This window comes from Manis javanica, chromosome 10, assembly GCF_040802235.1.
Source record: "Manis javanica isolate MJ-LG chromosome 10, MJ_LKY, whole genome shotgun sequence".
NCBI lineage: Eukaryota > Metazoa > Chordata > Mammalia > Pholidota > Manidae > Manis > Manis javanica.
Genome location: NC_133165.1, coordinates 103,342,247 through 103,356,977, shown reverse-complemented (window position 1 = coordinate 103,356,977; position 14,731 = coordinate 103,342,247). Strand labels below are relative to the sequence as shown.

The following is a 14,731-nucleotide window of genomic DNA, read 5'->3' as shown; positions in this document are numbered from 1 at the left end:
ACATCATGTTTACAAACCAAGACAAATAGCCAAGCCCAAAGTTAATGAGGCAGAGAGAGAAATGTACTTTCTCTATAGGAAAGCATAACAAGAATGGGGAGAAAATGAATAGTTGTAATCAAGTAAGACAGTCTCCCACAGAGAGGTGTAACAAAGTCCTGGCAATCTGCTACATCAGATTGGAAGATGTTAATAGTAATGGTGATTATGGTTATAATGATAGTAAGTATGCAATAAACATTGACTATGTGCCTGGTTACTATTTTATTTAACATACATGCACTGTATGAATTCTCTTACTGACCCCATGTTATAGGTACTATTATTATAGCTATTTTATAGACAAGGAAATTGAAGTTTATGGAAGTTAAATTTCTTGTCCGGTTAAGTTCTAACACCCAGCTGTGAAACTAGGTAGTCTAGCCAACTATGGTTAATACAGCATAATGTATTCTATGTTAGTATATTAAAGGTTCTTAGTAGTTCTGCAGTGAAAAAAATCTCTGTTAAATCTAGTTTTCTATTTTGGAGCTTAGAACACTACTTAGTATTGGGGAGATATATATTATCAATTGATAATATCTAATATTCCATATAATGCTTGTACTACAAGATCCCTGTGGGTAAAAACAATATCTTACTTGCGTTAGAGTGTACCATTAAGAGCACTAACTTTGGTGTCAGAGAGATGTCATTTTCTCCCAACTCTTACTATTTCTTAGCTGTGTTCTTAAATTCCCAAGCCTCGGTTTCTTCATAAAATAGAAATGACAGTATCTACTTCATGCTTGTGAGGACAGTTACATGAGATGGTGACTGTAAAGCATTTAGCATAGTACTTGATAAATAGTAGGAGCCAAATAGATGTTAGCTTTTTTTACTGTCATTCTTATTGTTGTTATTATTACTGTAATTCCCATCTAGGTCAAATAGCTATTTTAACAAATGTTTGTTGAATTAATGTATTAGTTTTAAATTATGTTACTTAATATTTTACCTATGTACAGTTTTAAATTCATTTGAAATTTATAAGAAAATATATAGCATGTGAATATGTTTGATAACATCTATCTGCTGGTAAACTTTTACTTGAACATTTAGATTTGCTATATGGTTAGAAGTGAGATTGAAATGTTGTCTCTTTTTTAATTTAGAAACCTATTACTACATTTCTCCATTAGTTGGTGTCTTTTTCTTGGCTCTGACTCCTATCTGGATTATAATAGCTGCCAAACATCCAGCCACGAGGACAGTTCTCCACTCAGGTTGGGAGCCTGTCATAACAGCTATGGTTATAAGTAGGTTAGTATTATAGTATGTGTGCTTGTGTGTATTCTATATGCTGTATCTATGTATATATTAAAACAAATTGGTAACCTGTTTTTATTTCTTGGCTTCATCATTTTATATAGTCAATTCTTAATTATCCCAGGTAATAGGGACATAAGAGACAAGAGTTATTGAAATTAGTAGATGTATAGAATTCATCTAGATGCTACCAGTTTTAAACTTTTCTCCAACCAAAATCCTTACCATACTGATGAGTAAAATTAAGTGGTGTTTGTCTTTATATGTGTGAGTGTACATTTAACTTGATAAAGACATTACTTGTTTTTAATAATAAGTTGCTCATGTAAGTATCATAAAGCCTTAGATATGTACATACCATTTGACTGCTTTTACTTCTAGAACTCTGACAGGAAATAAGGATATAATTAAGGATATATGCAAATGATCCATCACATTGGAATTTTTAATAACCAAAAAAAAGAGCAAACACCTTAGAGTTCTAGCAATCTGTTACAGATCAAATTGTGGTATAGTCACAAAATGGAATATTAGTCAACCATTAAAAATAACATTGTAACATTTCTATTGATATGGAGATATTCATTATATATTTGGTGAAAAGAGCATTCTAGAAACAAGTATGAGTGTCCTATTAAACATGGTAGATTGACACATTTATCTTCTTCCTTCTTGAAACTACTGAAATGACAGTAAAAGAATAAAAAAGCTGTAAGACCACAAAGACAGAGGAGAGCAGAGAGGACAGCAGGTAAGAGATTCAACAAAATTAGTTAAGATAGGAATCTGATAGATGGTTATTGACTGAATTAGCTGAATGAAAAAGCTAAAACATAATCACCTGCAGGATGAGGGAACCCTCATAAGATGCAAGCTAATGTGAGCCTCAGAAAATAAAAGGTGAAAGAATTAGAGGCACTAAGTACTTCTGAAAGCTGAAATGAAGAAGATTGGTTGAAAGTTTATGTAAGTAGTTAACTGCTTAAAGCCCTTCTTTAAGCAGCAGGCACACCCAGGTGACTATTCCCCCTTATTCCATTTTTGCAGAAGATAAACATTAACTCTGGAGAGGCCAAATTAGGAGACTCTGGATTCAGAAACACCTGCACAAGTGAGGATGTGGATTAAACACTGTATGGCAAACAGGATTAAGTGAAAACCCTATCCCACTTCTTTTTCTTTGCTGGTACAATGCTGTTAGGCTTAAACTCACAGGCAAAAAAATTAGTTAATTCTTCCCTGGGAAAACTCAGCACAGAAGAATAGCTTGTAGAAATTGACCCTTATGAGTCCTTTAGCAAAAAAGCTGCATGTCCACCTGCTGACAAGCTCTACTTGTGTTCACAGGGAGCTCCATCTATGCTATTCAGTACCACTTAAGGAGAAACAGACAGTAAAAGGATCAAACATTTGGTTAAGACTTTAAACATGAAAGAGAGACTGAAAAATGATGTTCAAAGAAAATGTAAGGGTAGTTGAAAAAGCCTCAAAAAACTATTATCCATATCTTCAGAGAAATAAGAGAAGCTATGCCATCTTAATGTAAGAACATAATAAGGCTCAAATAAAAAGGATTTAAAAAACAGGAAGAGCTCTTAGAAATTTAAAAATAAATAGCAGCAACAAAAAACTCAATAGACATATTAGAAGATAAGATTGAGGAACTACCCTAGAAAGTAGAACAAAAAGCAGAGGTGGACAATTGGAGGCAAGCAATAAGGAGAGAAAAATACCAAATAAATAATATAAGAAAATTCCCCAGAACTGAAGAACATCAGCTTCCCAATTAGAAGGGGCCTGCTGAATACTCAACACTACAAATTAGAGTAGGAGGGACCCAAATCAAAGCACATTATCATAAATCCCAAAAACTTCCAGAGAGAAAAGGCGAGTTACATACAAAGGATTGGGAACAGAATGATGTCCAATAACATCACCAAAAGTGATTTCTTCAAAATTCTGAGGGAAAATTATTTTGAATGTAAAATATAGTTGTAGTATCAATTAAATGTAAGGGTAGACTCAAGGAATTTTCAGACATGCAGGATCTCAAAATATTTATTTCTCATATACCCTGTCATATAAAAGCTGATAGAAGATATGGTCTATCAAAATGAGGAAATAAATCAAGAAAGAAGACAACACAGGAATCAGGAAACACACTCTGTGGCAGCATGTGGTTCATTTTCTAAATATAGATTGATTTCTCTTGGAAGATTCAGGCAGCAGAATCCCATGAAATGTTGGAACTTGGTCATAGTACAAAGACCAAGACCCAACATAGAGAGATTGAAAGGAAGGTACAGATGACAGCTGTGCATCAGACCTAAGAGCAACCGTCCAGGTTGGCAGGAGGACAGTGGACTTGTCTCTAAGGAAAATAAGTGGGATTAATTAGTTACCTGATGAGTTTGACTGTATTCATAGTCATTTCATTTACTTTGTTATAAATTTAAGGCTATATTAGTAATAAGTACCTAAAAAATTAAGAAAAATAGGAGACAAAGCAAAAAACGCAAGTGAGGAAATCTAATAATATACTTTGTTTCTCAGTTGTAAATAATGATTCCATTGTTACAATAAAGTGAGCCCTAAATATTTCACAAAATATTTCACTGGTTTATAATAAAACCAGGTTGGCAGGATAGTGGGAGGAAGGGAATTGTAAAGAGACTGAGGTGGGGAGGAAAGGCAAATGAGACTAAATCCTCATCTGCCCTAGTGGAAATCATTAGGCAAATGCCTAAAATTAAAAATCAAGAAATAACAATAAATAAGTTTTCTTTAGATACATAGAATTAAATGACAGAAGAAAAAAACTAAAGAAATTGAAAATGATTGCTAGTGGAGAGCAGGATCTGGGGGTGGGGCTGTGGACTATTTTATAAGCTTTGTGGTACTTTCACTTTTTAAATAATGCACATGTGTTCAATAAAAATAAAATTTAATAAAAGTGAAGAAAAACCACTTTTACAATTGGAGTTTTTATATTTAAACATATACATGTCTAAAAATGTCTGGGAGGATATATACCAACATGCTAACACTATGACTCTGAATGATGTAACTATGGTTGATACTTATTTTCTTCTTTTTGTTTGTATTTTCTAATGTTTCTATAATAAGTTTTATTGCCTAGATAAAAAAAATATTTTAAAATGTATTTTAGCAAGTGTTTGTGTTCTTTCTCCAGCATGTCTATATACTTTGTGGCAGGGAGAATTATTCTTTGACATAACTAGTGTGTTCTATTGAAATATATATATGTGTATTAGGGCTTAAAATCTTTAAATATTCTAACTAAGGCTGACTATTTTTGGACTTTACAGTATAACTTTTAATGGAGACTCCTAGCAGTTTAGGCATGTTATTCATTTATTCTACTAAAGAATTAAAATAATGAAGATTTAATAAATTCCTAATGTTAATTATCAAGTAATAGTAAGAACATTTCATCAGATATTTTGATCTTCATCCCCATTCCACTGATAATCTGTGGTTCATTTTTCTGTAATGTGGATTGCATTTCCCAGGAAGATTTTGTCAACGTAATCCCAAGAATAGTGGGACTGACAATGTTTGATAGCACATAAGCCAAGAAACGGAAATAACCAATGATAATGGTTTTGGAAACTTAAGAAAATATCCAAGCTCCATTGAGACATTGAAAGTATATGGCTTGCCACTCTTTAACTATATGTTTTCTAGATCTCTATTTTCAAGGTCATCCCTTTCTATGGCAACAGCTCGTAATTTTTAATTTACCGGTGATAAGACATGCCCTAACTGTATCTGGCTTTAATAAAAGTCATATTGATAAAAGTCATCCCTTTAATGTCTGTGTTACTTCAAATATGAAAGATACTCTTTCTAAAATTATTTTTTAATTACAAGAGCAGTAAGTGCATGTGGTTTAAAAGACTAAGTATAGAAGGATATAAAATGACCATCAGTCTCCTGTCAGTCTCACTCCCTAGAGATAGAAATTGTTACTAATTCTTACATATCTTTTCAGAGATTTTAATGCACTTAAGTATATGATTTTCCTCTTTATAAGTAACATGTTGCAAATCAGAAAAAGAGCCCTGAAATGTAGGGCTACAGCTTATGTCAGATTTTATTTTCAATATTTTTCTGAGGACATATATTTTTACTTTGAATAATTTTTGTTCTTATTCTATTTTTTAAATGTCTAAATATTTTATTTTGAAAAGTAGTGTGTTTGTATATAAACAATAACTTCAAATTAGTACATTTCCCTTCCTCTTTCCTAAAGTATATGATTTTGTATCTTGCAGCATTGGGGGCCTTATTCTGGACACAACTGTATCTGATCCAAACTTGGCTGGGATTGTTGTTTACACACCAGTTATTAATGGTAAGAATTACATATACTGTTTCATGATGATATCAAATCTTTACATACTCTTAGGTGCTAACAGGCATCTTAGGGTTCATATTTTAGGAGGTCTATTTCCCATTCCCTCCATTCTCCCTCCAGCCCCAGGTTGGTGTTCACAGCAGAATTGACCTTCCCTGTTCTCAGTAAGCAGAATGCATTTTTGGAAAATAAAACAAAACTGAGAGTCAGGCATACCTAGTTTTTTTTTTTTTGGTATCATTAATGTACAATACTTACTAGACTCCCCCTTTTATCAAGTCTCCACCACATACCCCATTACAGTCACTGTCCATCAGTGTAGTAAGATGCTATAGAATCATTACTTGTCTTCTCTGTTTTACAGGCATACCTAGTTTTTAATGTTAGTGTGAAAAATATGATATTTTGGTTTGGTTTTGGATTATCACTTACTTTGGGCTTATCTGCTATTTTATGTTTTGTCATTGCCCCTGTCTGTTCTCATGGATAAATCAGAGTTAGGTGGATTTAAGTATTGCTTGAGTTACTTCAGTCCACTGAAATCTATTACTGCTCTGATGATTCCTTTAAAATCTGCCTTACATTTTCTTCTTATCTATAAAATGGGAATTATAGTACTTAAATTCACAGGGACTTTCGTTTAATAAAATCATTTTAATCCAGTCCTACTGGCTTTTGGGTTGACTGTCATTAAACTGGATTTTAGTATAGCTTGAGCCAATAGAATTTAAAAGATAACTACCTGAGGAAGAACATTTCACAGGATGTATTACACACTTAACACAAATTACTTCTGTATATTTAGGTATAAGGCAATATGTTATATGAAATCAATCTCTCTGAAATCTGATATCATATTTAAATTTTTAGTGAATGCTTAAATTTTTGTGCAGCTTTAGAATGTCTATGAACAAATTTTCTCTGTAGACACTCTCCTATTATTCCTAGTGCTACCACTCTCCCCATCACCAACCCTTAGAATTGCAAACCATGTGATTCAACTTGGCTCTTCATCCTCTTGAATAAACAGTGAGCAAACCTTGTCTGTTTGCCCTTCAACATAATTCACTTATTTATTTATATAACAAGTATACCTCACCATTGTAGTCGGCCAATGTCTCACGTTAGCCATCACTCAAGTAATAAAGTAGCCTTCCTGACTCACTTCCTAATTCAGTGCAATTTAAATGTTACACTCTAGTCTTCCTTAAACATTGTTTTTATTACATCAGTCTTAAAATAATGAACTTAACAGAGGTTTTTCTCCTGCCTTTCAAATCAAGTTTTGAATTCTTTGGTCGAGCTTCAAGGTGCTCTTTATGCTGTTGAATGTGTGTAACTTTTTACTTCATCATTCTAACCAGATCCTTATATTATGGCCCTACAAAGATCTGTATTTTCACTGCCTGGAATGATTACTGCTTTCCTTCCACCTGTTCAAATCCTCTTCAGTGAATATTAGTTAATGAATTCACTAGCATAAAAATTACCCAATAATGGCTATTAGAGCCGTACAGTCCAACATTTCAGTGTGAAGTTTTAGTTAGAACAACCCCGTTATTAGTAAGATTTTCATGAGTATTTCTGTTATCTCACCCTACACAATAAGAAACAATTCTTATTGAGGAGCTCTCCTTGGAGTCTACAATGTGGCATTGCATGGTGGTAAAATCTTTTTTGTGTATCAGTGAGTAAACTTCTTAGTTGGGTATCACAATGAGCTTATCTTGTATTAAACATTGATAGAGAAGATTCACTCCAAGTTCCTCAAAAAAGTAAAACTTTTGAGAATTGACATTCATTTAAAATGTATGAGGAGATAATACTATTTAAAGGACCCCTAATTATCATCACCACCACCACCACCACCATCATCTCCATCATCATTTGCTATTTGGTGGGTACCTACTATGTGCCAGATAACTTATAGGTCTTTTATGCATGTTATTTTATTTAATATTCACAATGAGAAAATAATTTGTCCAAGATCTCATATTTAATAAGTAGTGAGTCAAGATTTAAACCTAGGTCAGCTTGATTCTAAAGCCTATGATTTTTTTCCTTCAAAATAAACAACTACTAATTTACCTGTGTATTAGATACAAAAATACATGCTTTGTTTAAAGTAAGACATTATCTGTGTTGATATTTTAATTAGGATGTGTTTTAACATCTCTTAAAACTAGTATCATTTTCCCAATTGTATTTCATGGTAACACTAGTTTTATGGTCAATAAGTTTGGGAAACATTAGATTTCTTGACTACAGGATTTGTTAAAGCCTTTATCATACTAATACATGTTGCTTTAAGACATATATATTAATATAAATTGCTTTAAGATATACATACCAATCTCTCCTTCTGGAACTTCTGTTAGCTAGGGACTGGAATTTCTGGAACTAATCTTCCTTCAGATCCTGAGACCATACTTTGAGAACTGTTGATCTAGGGCTTATAATATATATCTTTATCACACTGCACTTTTAAATAATAATATACCACTTCACACATAGGATAAGAAATTTTATCAGTATACTTGGGTTTTTATTTCTCTTTCTTATGTGCTTTTTTTCCCCCTACATTTTACTTTGTTATAAACTCTATAATGTGTTGTTATTTTTGCTTTAGTTGGTCAGTGTTTTTGAAGACATTAAAAATGACAAAATGATATCTTTTCTCTTTCCCATGTATTTTACATTTCCAGTACTCTTCTTTCCTTTGTGTAGATCCAGATTTCCATCTGGTATTATGTTCCTTTCAGCCTGAAGTTCCTTTAATGTCACTTGTAGGGCAAGTCTGTAGAGAAAAGAGGCTTTAGGCGTGGTCTCTCCCAGCCTTTCCCTCTACCTCTGTTCATACCTCTAACAATGTCTGCTCTTACCTTTTTCACTCCTATCTCAGAAGAAGAGCAGACTAGTTAATAGTTGAGCTGGGTTTGTTTTTTGTGGTTATTAGTTAACCTTCATTACACTACTGACTTCAAATTCCTTCATTGATAGGTTCCTGTTACCTAATGCTTAATAGAAATCCCGGAGTGCTGTATACCTGCAGCTTGGAAAGGTTAACTGTCTGTGTGCTTGCTCCTCTGCCCATGGTAGGCTGCTGGTCCTTGTAACCTGATGCATGGCATGGGATTGAATTTGGGATTCTCTTGCTCTATCCTCAAATTTACGCAGTCTCTATACACTTGGTCCTCAGGGATAGAGCTTTCTCAGTGTTTCTTCACCTCTCCCTATTAGTAGTCAACCCTGCCATATTGCTCTTGAGCAGGAAGGTTTTCTTCTACTCCTCAGAAGCAGACAACTTTTGCTTCTGTTCTTTTTCCAGCAGCAACTGATCTTTGCCTAGCACCAGGTAGCTGGAGTGTTTCCTCTACCTCCCCAAGCAGCTTTTGCTTCATATGAATGAAGCATTCAGAAATGGATGGGATTTCTTGCCTGTGTCCACCATGGTGGGTTATCTCAAGTCGTCTGCCCTAACTCAGTCTATCTCATAAGCACCTGGTAGAGGCTTGTGGAAATAGCTGGCAAGTGAATGTGAACTCCCCTGTGTCTAGAGCTCCAAGTATTCCAAATCGTTTTGGCAGCCCACACTCAGCATGTGAGAATTTTCAGTTGTGTTCTTCCTACTTGCTTTTAAGGCTACTGCCTCTTGCATATGCTGTGAAAGGAGAAATAGTTTGAGTGTTCCATCTCAACTTGGGGTGAGGGTTGCGTATCACCCTTTGGAATTCATTTTACCTCTTAACATCAAATCTTCCTCAGAGTATTTGAGAAGATAATCTAGGTTGAAAGAGGACTCTCTTGAATATTTTTCAGTGCTTATATCAATTTATTTAGTAGAAAAGAAGAGAGTCAAGCCTTGTCTATTTGAATAAATCTCATGTTTTCACTTTCCTGGGTGATAAGCATGAAACATCTTTTTACCTAGTTTTATATCTGGTTGTGATGGTAATTTGAAAAATTACTTGTTCTGTTCTGCTTTCAGAATAGATAGTGAATCAGATTTGAAAAAATAATGAATGAGTCTTTCCTAATAATGATTTTCTTACACCTTTGGAATATCTAATTTAACATTAAATAAATCAACATTTCAGTAGAATTCTTTATTTTGTTTTATTGGTCCAGAAGGTGACAAAAAGATGCCTGCATTTAGTTGAATTTATGCAAGTTGTTTGAAATTTGAGGATAACTACTTTATTTTTTCCTTATGTTTCAGGTATTGGTGGTAATTTGGTGGCCATTCAGGCTAGCAGGATTTCTACCTACCTCCATTTACACAGCATTCCAGGAGAACTGCCTGATGAACCTAAAGCTTGTTACTACCCAGTTAGAACTTTTTTTGGTCCAGGTATGTGCTTGTGGATTTTTGCATATTTTATATCAGGAACTATTCCTCTTGGAGTATAGACAGGTAACATTTGGTGGATTCATATTGTTTGTGAGTGTTGTACAACTTTTCTATTTCTGATAGCCAAATAGATATCAAATACAAGAGATCTTGTTCACTAAGTCTCAGTGAACAAAATGTCATTTGCATGAATTCTGCAGTTGCTGAGAAATTTGTATTATTTTTCTCTTTTATCCCTTTTTGGGGGATATCTTGTTTATGAGTCAGGAAAGAAGAACCTTATACGCACAAGAAAGTATTGCTAAGTGACTTAGGGAGACAGATATACTGTCTTTCCTATATTAATCTTTTTGGCCTTTCTAAATGTAGATGTTTGATCCCAACCAAATAGGATGAGAGATGATAAGCTCAGTTACAAGAAATAGTGAGTTGTTTATGTCACCGAGGCAGTGATCACCAAAAAACTAAGACCACAATTTTAAACCTTTTAAAATTTTGATAACTTCCTTTTTCTAGTGAAAATAAATATAATTATTGATTTTTGAATAAGGATCAGAAATATCCAGCCTTATAGTATTGGCGAAAGAACCCTAAAGGAAAAGTAAAATTAAAACATCCCAATACTTTAAAAACTTTATTTCTTTTGTCTTCCTTGTGTTTTTATGATATATTAAAGTCTGACCAATATTCTTCACAGCAAATTTTTAGCAACCATCTTTCATTAAATTAACGTATAGCATATAATACGAATTTCAAAGAACTACGTGAATTGTAAACAGCTGAAATTTATTTTTAGCAATTGAGTTTTACGTGATACCATGCTGCATAGTAACTAGAAAGTAATCCTCAAATTTACATCTGTGACCTATTATTGACCAAAATATGATTTTGTTTTAACAACTTTTTCATTTCATATTGCAGGAGTAAACAAGAAGTCTGCTCAAGTTCTATTGCTTTTAGTGATTCCTGGACATATAATTTTCCTCTACACTATTCATTTGATGAAAAGTGGCCACACTTCTTTAACTGTGATCTTCATAGTAGTATACTTATTTGCTGCTGTGTTACAGGTAAGACTTAAAACCTCTTTTGATCTCTTTTATGCTCAGACTACTGTAAAAGTATAACTGTAAATCTAAAGGTATGTGAAATATTTTAGTATTTTTAATCAACTGAACGCCTTTGTGTTGATTTCATCTTCTTAAAATCAATAAGCTCATGCCCACTTTTAAGATGACTGATAAATTAGAACCATTGGATTTCCTGTTTTCTGGATTCCATGTCTTCCTTTTCATTATTCTCTTGTTTTGTGTGAACACATCTGATAGATTCCTGAGAGTGCATGGGAGTAAGTTTTTGGGATCATTCCTTGTTGTAAAATACTTTTACATGAATAGGTCGACTGGATATAGAATTACTTCTTTCTTTTTATTTCTTAAATTTTCATTGCATTTTAACATCTCTGTAAGTCAGATGCTAGCCTCACTACTGATCTCATTTTACTTTATTTCTCATTGGCATCCTGGTTTAGATGTTTTGTCTGTTTTGTCAGACATTTTTGGTCCTTTTCAACCTAAAAATTCATGTTCTTCAGTTCTAAGAAAAATTTTTGAATTAGTCCTTTGATGATACTCTCTCCATTTTCTCTCTTCTTTCTTTCTGGAACTTTATTATTTGGTTCCTAAAACTCCTGCATTAAATTCTTTATCTTTTCCTATTCTCTATTTCTTTATCTTTTTTCTCTTCTTTCTGGCAGATTTCTGTGCCTTTCTAAATCTTTTCTCTATTGTGTCAAAGAGGTTACTGGAGAGAGTAGAGTTGAATATATGTGCTCAACTTGCCATCTTCATGTACTTAAATTTAAGAAAATGTAAGACTTTATTTACAAAATGGGTGATCAATAGTATATACATGTACAATTTTAAATTAAATAGTACTAAAGAGTTCTACCTTTCCATTCACATTCCTCAGAGTCAATCACTTTGAAGTATTTTAACTGTTTCTTCTGATAATTTATCTATGCATTTTAAAGTAACATGCCTAAACTTTAGACTTTTGCTAATAAAAATTGAGGATTTGAGGGCTGTTATAATGCCCCATCTTTCTTATATAGTTCTATAACAGCTTTTATATCAGTTTTTTGTTAAACTCATAGTCACTGTTCATATGATTGGGCCTTTGTAAACACTGTTTACTATAGAGCCAGATAGTGTACTATGATTATATTTCCTTTTTGTGTACTTTTTCTTGAGGCTATTCATTCCATCTTTTTTCATTTGCATCATTTTCCATTAACTCATCCTTAAGTTTTCCAACTATTTTTGCCTTATTTTGACTTCTTGCTAAACATGTAGGACTGGTACTTCCTACAGGGAGAGATCCTAACACCCAAAGAGATACATTCTAATAAAATTCTTTGAAGAGATAACATTTACGTTTGGTCTTCAAAGGGTTTGACATGTAGGAGTAAGGTTAGAGGATAGGGGATGGGGAAATTATTCCTGTCCGAAAAAACTGCATTGATGATAATGATGATATAAAATTAACTGACATTTACAGGGCTTCCTGTGTGACCAGCATTGTTCTAAGTGCATTACATGTATTGATTTAATTTAATTCTCACAAAAACTCTGTGAGATTTGTTTTTTTGATATAAATCAGTGATTTTCAAAGTGAAGTACATGTAAAACAAAGTATTGTGTATATAGGAAGAAAAAATTAAAACCTATTTTACCTCATTTGTTTAAAATGTATCTGTTTATGTTTTGTAACAAACATATTAGCACAATGTTAATAAGTATGCTCAAATATTTTATACTTAAAGGGCTTTTTCATCTAAAACTTTTGGAAATTTTATAGTTACAGCCTGGGGATGAGAAATACAGAACTTGTGCCAGAAAGAGGAAGTAATTCACATCCAGGATATAACTAAGAGGAGGGAGTAGATGGTAGCTTACGGCCAATGTAAAAAGGCCTTAAATGCCTCCCAGCAAGGGAGACTAGAATCTACTCTTAAAATAACACCTTTATGACTTAATTGGTATTTTTAACTTTTCTATAGTATTTGATAATGCTTGGCACTTTTACTAAAAGTTACCTTTCTAATCATTTGTTCATTTATTCATTCAATAAAACTTCATTCTACTAGATGCAGAGATGGGTTTTGAATATCAGGATGAATAAATGCAGACATCCTCAAGGACTCATAGTCTGGAGGGAAGACTACTAAATGAACAAAAAATTATAATATAATATAATTTAAATGCTGGGGATAGCTACATGTAAAATGCTTTCACAGCTTGGAAGAAAAAGCAACTAACTGCACCTGGGGAGTAATATTTTTCTACTGCTCAGTAGGGACAAAAGTTATTTCAAATGCTTTTTTACTACCGGCAACCTTTATTGCTGTATATGATATGGTCCCTTATTATTTATATTCTCTACTTGGGTAAGTACTATGAAAAAAGATACAATACTCAGGCTAAGGGAAATATTTAGAAATACTCTTTGGTCTGTTGATAAACATGCCATTTTTAGAGCATGTTCCTGTTTGCAACTCTCCCTCTTAGACTTACGGATTGATTTGACATTTGTATTTATGGCTCTGTGCCAACATACTATCACCCATCATTTCACTTAAGTCAGTGCAAAATATAAGTAATTTTTCTGAATTTATAAAAAAATTAGATTTCAACCTGTTCCTCTGATGTAAATTCTGGCACATTAAAGTTCAAAAACTGGAGTTGAGGAAAGAGTAATTATTAATCTCTCTGTGTATCATTACCTCCTCTATAAAATGGGAGGAATAAGAATATGTATCTTATGACTCATTTTGAGGGTTAAATGAGTTAATTATACCAAGCTTGCTATGTATTAGATGCTATGCAGGTGTTAGCTGATGCTGCTGTTTTATTAAAAATAGAATTACCAATGGTGAGTCCTTGATCTCTGATGACAATTGAGAAATATTTTTTCTTTGTCTTACAGTGTTCAATTCTTTTATATGTCTTTTATGACTTCCATTTTTATGGGTTTTAGTTTTTATTTTCTCCCCAAGAATCAGGTATCTGCCAGAGTTGATCTTTGTATTTGCAACTGACATTGTGTATTATTCCAGTGAATTAGCTTAGAGTCAGATTGTAAATTCTCAAATCATATCTTCATGCTCTGACACTGACAGACATAAACACATACCGCTTTGGAGACTGAGGTTTGGATAAAAGCTTTTGACCTTCCCCTGCCTGCTTCAGTTGATTCAAAGATGGATGAATGAAGAAATACTTTATAAAGACAAAGATTCCTTGAGTACTTGAGATACACCTTTTACTATTCTTTATTAGCTTCTCTTCTTGGTCTGGGCTTAATTTATATTCAAAACCTTGGTTTAAATCCCCGCTCTTATTCAAAGATTGCAGTCCATACCACTCCACCCATCCTTTTCCCTATATTTTGATGGCATATTATATAATAAGGTTTTCTAATACATGTTTAATTCCTCTCCATCTAGAATGTTCCTCCTTGAGTGTAGAAACCAAACCTAGATCCCTTTAGTATTCTACATAAGACATGACATAGTGATTGTGTTTTGAATTCTTGGTATTTCACTCTCTTACCAGACTAACAAGCTTTGAAGAACCACCCCCATCCCTGCCCAATTATTCAGCCAGCTAAATGAAGGAAATCCAGCTGAG

At 33.3% G+C, this 14,731-nt stretch overlaps 1 protein-coding gene across 8 annotated transcripts in view; it reads left to right on the top strand.

Annotated features, from left to right (window-relative positions):
• The window catches only part of SLC41A2 (solute carrier family 41 member 2), a 120,139-nt gene that overhangs the window by 76,896 nt on the left and 28,512 nt on the right, over nucleotides 1–14,731 (top strand). For 7 of the 8 annotated variants that reach the window (XM_037007111.2, XM_073213768.1, XM_037007114.2 and 4 more), the window contains 4 exons: nucleotides 1,155–1,302; nucleotides 5,607–5,686; nucleotides 9,909–10,040; nucleotides 10,962–11,110. In XM_037007111.2, coding sequence (XP_036863006.1) covers nucleotides 1,155–1,302; nucleotides 5,607–5,686; nucleotides 9,909–10,040; nucleotides 10,962–11,110 — 509 coding nt within the window. The remainder of the gene's footprint in view (nucleotides 1–1,154; nucleotides 1,303–5,606; nucleotides 5,687–9,908; nucleotides 10,041–10,961; nucleotides 11,111–14,731) is intronic. The other variant, XM_037007113.2, reaches the window with a different exon arrangement.